Source organism: Parasteatoda tepidariorum, chromosome 10 (assembly GCF_043381705.1).
Source record: "Parasteatoda tepidariorum isolate YZ-2023 chromosome 10, CAS_Ptep_4.0, whole genome shotgun sequence".
Taxonomy (NCBI): Eukaryota; Metazoa; Arthropoda; class Arachnida; order Araneae; family Theridiidae; genus Parasteatoda; species Parasteatoda tepidariorum.
The window spans coordinates 48,038,238-48,045,551 of record NC_092213.1 but is presented as its reverse complement, the minus strand read 5'-3'; the positions used below and the strand labels follow the sequence as shown (position 1 = coordinate 48,045,551).

The 7,314-nt window shown below is 26.7% G+C and overlaps 1 protein-coding gene across 1 annotated transcript in view; it reads right to left on the bottom strand.

Annotated features, from left to right (window-relative positions):
* The window catches only part of LOC107447938 (nose resistant to fluoxetine protein 6), a 33,875-nt gene extending 30,546 nt beyond the window's left edge, over positions 1-3,329 (bottom strand). Inside the window, exon 1 of the mRNA XM_071186955.1 lies at positions 3,260-3,329. Coding sequence (XP_071043056.1) covers positions 3,260-3,329 — 70 coding nt within the window. The remainder of the gene's footprint in view (positions 1-3,259) is intronic.
* Between the last annotated feature and the right edge of the window lie 3,985 nt (positions 3,330-7,314).

Genomic DNA, 7,314 nt, shown 5'->3' with positions numbered 1-7,314 from the left:
ATTATTTGAATATAGTTACAATTTTACAATTCATCAAATTTCTTTTTATCAAATCTAAAGAAAAATATTTATTCCGAAATTCACTTGCAATATTGTTCCATATATTCTTCATTCCTTTTTTCCCTTCCTTTTTTTTCTCTTTTCTCTTGATAACTATTTCTTTCTCTTAATTACGACAAACAATTAATATAAATATCTTGTTTTTTTAGACAAAAAAATATATTTACAGTTTGTTCTGGAATAGGTTTTCGTTACAAGTGTGTAACTTTTAAAATAGACTGAAAATTCAGTAAGACCTCAATTATTCGAAGTAATTGGGACCGGACCTACTTCAGATAATCGAAATAATTGGCTTATAGAAGTGACATTATTTTAAGACTTCTTTTTTACAAATAAATTAAATAAAAGGTTTACTTTACGTTTTTGTTTATATAATATGTGAATTTAGTTTCAATTTCACAATTCAGCAAATTTCGTTTTATCAAATATAAATAAAACTATTTATTTCAAAAATCACTTACAATATTGTTTCATATATTCTTCATTCCTTTTTCACTTCCTTTTTTCTTCTTTTCTCTCAATAACAATTTCTTTATCTTGATTCCGAGTAACAATTAATATTAATTCGCGTTTTTTAAAGACAAAAGAAGTCATTTAGTGTTTGTTACGGAATAAGTTTCCGTTACAAGCATGTAACTTTTAAAATAGATTGAAAATTCAATTAAATCTCGATTATTTGAAGTAATTGAGACCGAACCTACTTCGGATAATCGAAATAATTGACTTACAGAAGTGATATTTTTAAATTTTTTTCTCAAATAAACTAAATAAAAAGTTCACATTAAGATTTTTTTGTATAGATTGTTTCAATTTAGTTTCAAATTGAAAATTTAACAAATATCTTTTTCTCGTATATATATATATATATAAAACTATGTATTTCAAAATTCACAAACAATATAGTTCCATATATTCTTAATTTTTTTTTCACTTCCTTATCTCTCTTTTCTCTTAATTACTTTTATTTTCATTAAGTACGACTGATAGCAGTTAATGTTAATATTTCGTTTTTTAAACAAAAAACAAATATTTACAGTTTGTTAGGTTTCCGTTACAAACGTGTAACGTTTAAAATATATTAAATATACAATAGGACCTCGATTATTTGATGTAATTGTGATCGAAAATACTTCGGATAATCGAAATATTCGGCATTTAGCGGTAATATACTTTTTAAAAGCTATTTTCATAAATAAACTATGAAAATATAGATTTTCTTTCACTATGTTTAATTTCAATCTATTGTTACGATACAGTAGGTACTCGATTATCCGTTCGAGACCTACTTCAGAAAATCGAAATATTTGGAATATAAAAATAACATCGAAGTCTATTTTCTTCAATAACATCTAAAAATCGAAGCTTTTTTTAAATAATAGAGCTATACTCTACTTGAAATTAATTTTAAAATTACCTTCAATATCCAGTTCAATTTAATTTGAATTTGAAAATTGAATTTTAATATGTCTATTTTTATCAGCGAACCTGGCTATCCCGGCTGTGCATGCATATGTCGGTATGTTGACCGCAGTTATGGTAATATTTGCATAAACATCAGTGTTTTAAGCATTAAATAATTTTCATCTGCCAACTTAGTTGTATATATTTGCAGAAAATTGAATATTTTTTAATGTGAAAATTCATTTAGAACTGAAAAATGAATAAATTGATAGAATATTTAAACTAGTTCTGAAAATTTAATAAATATATATAAATAGTGATTCATGTAAGAAAAAAAATATAATTAACGTTTCATGTGAGAAAATATTTTATAGATGAGTTCTTATAAAGTATCGTACAAAAAATACGAGAGATTTGATTTTATTCTCCATTATAAGATGTCTACTACTTTCCAGATAACTCCCATGCTTAAATGTTTAGGAAATCTGTAAAAACTAGTAATATAGTATATGATTTGGTATGCTAGTACTGTTTACTGTAAAGCCCGTTTTTACAGAAACAATTTACGGAACAAAAACTCTGATAAACAGTAATTTTTATAGTAATAATAACCACATAATTCTATGGTGCAATGAATTTTACAGAGGAAGCAAAGTGCCTGTACTGCTCAACTTGCTCTGAACAGTTTTACAGTGTATCCTAAGCCCTAATCAACTAACTACAGAAAAAAAAACAATTAAGTAATGAGGTCGTAATTTTCTGTTAATCTCTTTTTTTTAGTGTCTCTCATTTTATACTACGACTAAAATACAACATTTGCACCCCATTAAATAGTAATTTAAAAGTTTCTTTTGTGTATGTTATTTGTTTAAAAATGCAGTAAGGTGCTATTTTTATTAGATCAAATGGAAATTAGTGAAAACGAAGGGAATCTAACAAAAAGAGATTTAAAACATGGTCTCACACGTTAAGTTACGCCAGGCACTGTAAAAACAGAATCAAATTACAGGATCAAATTATAGTAAAAAGTAAGGGCATTCGAATCCATTTTTACCGAAACATGTTACGAAGCAAGAAATTTGATATACCATACTTTTTATTATGCTGATTATCGCAAAATTACTAAATCTTTCTAATGATATAAATATTACTGTATAAATTACAGTGTAATATTTCACGGTAGAAATGGAATGGATTTTACGAATGATAGACACAAAGTGCCGGTACTTTCTTCTGTAATTTGATCCATAATTTTTTACGCTGTTTTTAAATAGTGGGCTAAATCCATATTTGTTCATTCCGAGTTAAGTAGTTGTCGAGTAGTCTAATCTATAAGTCTAGTCAATTGTTTAATAAAATGTCTTCCTATTTTGCCAAATTTGTGGGATCTTCCGTTTGAAGCAAAAATAAGATAGATGTATACTAGTTTTCCGATCTATATGTAAAATATCCCTCTTGCAAATGAAGGATATTTTACGTCAAATAAAACATCGGTTTTGCCTTGAACTTGTAAGTTCAATCAACCATCGGCTGGATTCAAGCCTATGTTGAAATTGAATGTGACTGGCACTTTTTTATCTTTTCACCTATCGAGCTTGGTATAGAAGTTCTAGAAAATATAAATTTTGCAATGCCTGTAATCACTTAATTATATGTATGAAGTGGTACATATATACATTTTATTTAAAAAAAAAAATAATTCTTTACCCCCAGCGATGATGGCGAATGTTAAGATGCATCAAATTTCACGCTTTAGGTACGTATTGCACACGTGATTTTTTTATGATTACTATACTACATCCATCCTTTAGAGGAAAGTGTTTAATAGTAGTGCCTTTGGCATCATCACTAAAGGTGGTAGTTATCATTTTTATATTGGCTTATAACGATATAGTTTTCCTATTTCAAAAGAGACTAAGACGATATGTTTTACGAAATCTTCAGCTTGAAATAGTGAACTATGTGATTTTCTACAAATTATAGTGGGATTTTTCGAAACCTATATATATGTATAATTTATAATAACATATTTTTGTACATTTTTATCCTTTAATCCTTATTTTGAGCCTCTGTAATTAGTTTCATTTTTTTTAAATGTTCTGTTATTGCGTACTTTTAAATGTTGAAAATTTGTTTTGAACCTTTCAAAATCAAATTAATTTTTTTATTATTTTCCCCTTGAAATTAATAATTATATGTTAGTGCTAAAATTACTTTAGTATCAACGAAGTTCGTAGACCTTTATACTCAGAAATTTTTTAACGAAATATAAATATTTAATAACATATGCCACAATGGAAGGTCTCATTTCCTTCCAAATGCTGTATTTCTTATTTGTTTCTATTGCATTACAGTGCTCAAAACATTGCAACCTAAATAGTTTTGTACTGATCTATTAAGTTTCAAGAAAAACGATAATTTAAATTGCGAAATAAGAAACAAGGAGAAACTTTTTTCGAATAAACATATCCTTCTTTTAAGCTTATATATCTTTTGACCCCGACCCTAAGAAAAGGGGAAACCATATTTTGCAAGTTTTGGTCTTAATTGTTCAGTTAGGCAATCCGTATACCCCTTAATTTATGCCTCTTGTTTTTTTAGAAGTTAATTAAGCGAATAAACACGCTAAAAACTGCATTCATTTGCAAAATGTTACGTAAAAAAGATTTTTACTAATTATTTATTACTTATTGCGACTTTAATTCCGATCTAAAAAAAGTTTTGGTTTAATATTATGAATTTTCTACAATTTAAATTAATCTCTTTGGCTCATTTTTACCAATTCATTCTGTAAATGTAGAATCGAATAAAGAGTTTTAAAAAAACGGAACTTAAAAAAACATTTAAAAAAAATTTTTTTTTTAAATGCATCTTATTTTATAAATTTTTATAAGAGATATAAAGAAAATTGGGAAACATCATCACTTTTTAAATTATTTCACTTGCTGTATTAAAATAAACAAGCTTTTAAGGTATCATAAAAAAGATCAAAACTTCCAGAAATCTCTTCTTCAAAATACATAACAGCATTTTGCATTTATATTTATTTTAAATGCGTAAAGATAAACAAATAAAAAAAAATGTATTTCAATTTAGTCTATCTTTCAATGCACCATTCAAACTATTTCCTTATTAATCAAAAACAACTTAGTTCTACTAACTAAGTAGTTAGCAGGACTTAGTAGTAGTAACTTAGCACTGCAACTAAGTCTTTATTAATCAAATCCGAGTTTACGGCTCTTTCTTTTATTTCGCTTTTCGAATGACTTTAAAAAAGCACCTTCAATGTCTCTACAGAACATGATTCTTCAGTTGAATTTACTAAGTATGTCACTGCTTCAAGAGGCACTTCAGAAAATCATAACTTTTTTTTGCTGAAAAAATCATCTAGGAAGTGTACTCTTTCTGTCAACGTTCACGACTTTAGTGGCCTAAATATTAAACAACAAACATAATCACTTTTTATAAACAATCATTTTGAAGTATATTATTATTGCTAATTGTGTATCTTATACATGTAAATAATTTTTCCTGTAATATATTTAATATCTTTTGCTTCTTAGTTTTATTAAAAGTTTAAAATAATAATAATATATAAAAATAAATATATGTATATATCTGATCTTTCACAAAAAATACTTAAAGAATCATTTTATAAAGGTTTATTTTACGCAAATTTTTATACTTATCAATAAAGTTTAATGCCTTAGAAGTTTGAGGGACCAACAATAATTTACAAATGGAAAATAGCGTTTTGAAACACCTTTTGCCAAAAAAATTGCAAGAAACTTGCAGCTTGTAACAATTATTTGGTTATTATCTGCGATAATTGCACAAAATGTCGTAAACTAGCTTAAATATTTATGGAGATACAAACAATTTCATAGAAAAATAATTTTTTTTGTCTCACGCTTTTTGCGAAAACTAAAAATTAGTAATGCGCAAGATATGAGAAGCTAAAGTAGTTCTTTTATAATCCGCATGTGCGGAAAAATATAAATTTGTTTTTTCTTAATGTTGAAGAGAATCGTAATTAAAACTGATAAATAAACATTCGATTTGACTATCTTAAAAATTTAAAAAGTTTCAAGCAATTTTCAAAGTAGTATTCGTATTTTTTTAAGAGTAAGCTCGGAATGATATGGGTTTTTTCATAAATTATATTTTCTACTAGTAAACAAGATTTATTGAAAATTGTTACATTGTTAGGGAACATCCCCCATAAAAGTTTCGTATGGACACATATTGTAAGGCTTTATCATTTGTTATTTTATTTTATCTAATGAGATAAAATAATATTTATAGTAAACACCTTATCATTTTAAGTTTCTTTTAAAAAGTACAAGAGCTACTCAGAAAATTGCTTGAAACTTTTTGAATTTTTAAGATGGTCAAATCCAACATTTTTCATTAGTTACCAAGCACAACCAAACGAAACCCCGCAAAACTAAGTAAAATTTTTTTATATTTTTTACTATAAATGAGCTACTTTATTTACTTATATATTGCACATTTTCAACGATTTTTTTTTTCAAATTTTAAAGCAAATATTTTGTAATTAATTTTAATTGCTCTGAATTTCCTTTTCAATTTTAGTTAGTATTTTTTAAATTGTAACAAAAAGAGTAAGACGAAAAATTAGTTTCTTTATTAAAATGTCCTCATTTGCATATTTAAGCTAGACCTACAAAATTTTGTACAATTATCGCATATAAGTATCGCGCATAAGCCGCTATGTCCGACTTCAGGAAGAGACAAACATGTCGAAAAGCGTAAAATTTATAGAAAATATAAAAACAAAACCCATGACAAAATTAAGTTGTTTTCAAAATATTAATTAATTTAATTTAGTTAATTCAAACTTGCAACAACTGCTGCTAAATTGAGCCTTATTATCTACTTTGCTAACTTGATTATGAAATCAAATGGCAAAAAACTTTTATTATAAAGATATTGGATTATGAATGCTAGTTTTAAAACTCACTCGTAATTCTCTTTATCATGACTGACAATGCTTGCAACAGAATGGTTAATCACCCCATGATTTTAAGTCACTGTCTTAAGAAACTGTATTTTTTTTAAAGAGTATCTGTTAAAAATACATGTAATGAATGCGCTATTGTACCACCAGTGGTGGGCTGTCACTTCAATCAAAGTTTAGTTAACCGCTTAAAGGGGCCTAAAAATTCTAGAATGCTTAGAACCTATATGAATACCCCTGTGGAATATTATTGCGCAAAATACATACGTATATGAAGACACAATGGGGACTCTAATCTGCATTCTCGCTAGATCCCTCTTAATCTCATCGTTTTCAAATAACTCCCTGTTTGAAAGACATCTTTCGTACCACCCCCTGTGATTTAGAAATTATTGACAAAACATTCTGGTAACTGACCTTAACTGATGAAATGGGTAGTAGAAAGAACTTTTGACAAGGCTAGATTGCTGAAGTTTTGCAATTGTGAATAACGTATTTTTTCAATAAAGCACCATTCTCATAAAAACAATCACTTTTTTGTCAAGCTGGAAAAGAAAAAAATGTCTTTAAGAATGTATTATGGCAAAATAGTAGAAATATAATAATGTTTTAGCTCTAATTTGTTTAATAATTTTAAAATATGCCTACATGTTATTCCTTCACTCTTACTTTAAAATACGAAAGCAAATTCTCCGAAAATTAGCAATTGTCGTATAGATTTTTATTTTTGATTTCAGAATATTTGAGTATTAAGTTCCATAAAAATTTTTCAGTATCTAATGAAATAAAATGCCGTAGTACCCATTTAAAAACTGTATCTATCTATCTATCTATCTATCTATCTATCTATCTATCTATCTATCTATATATCT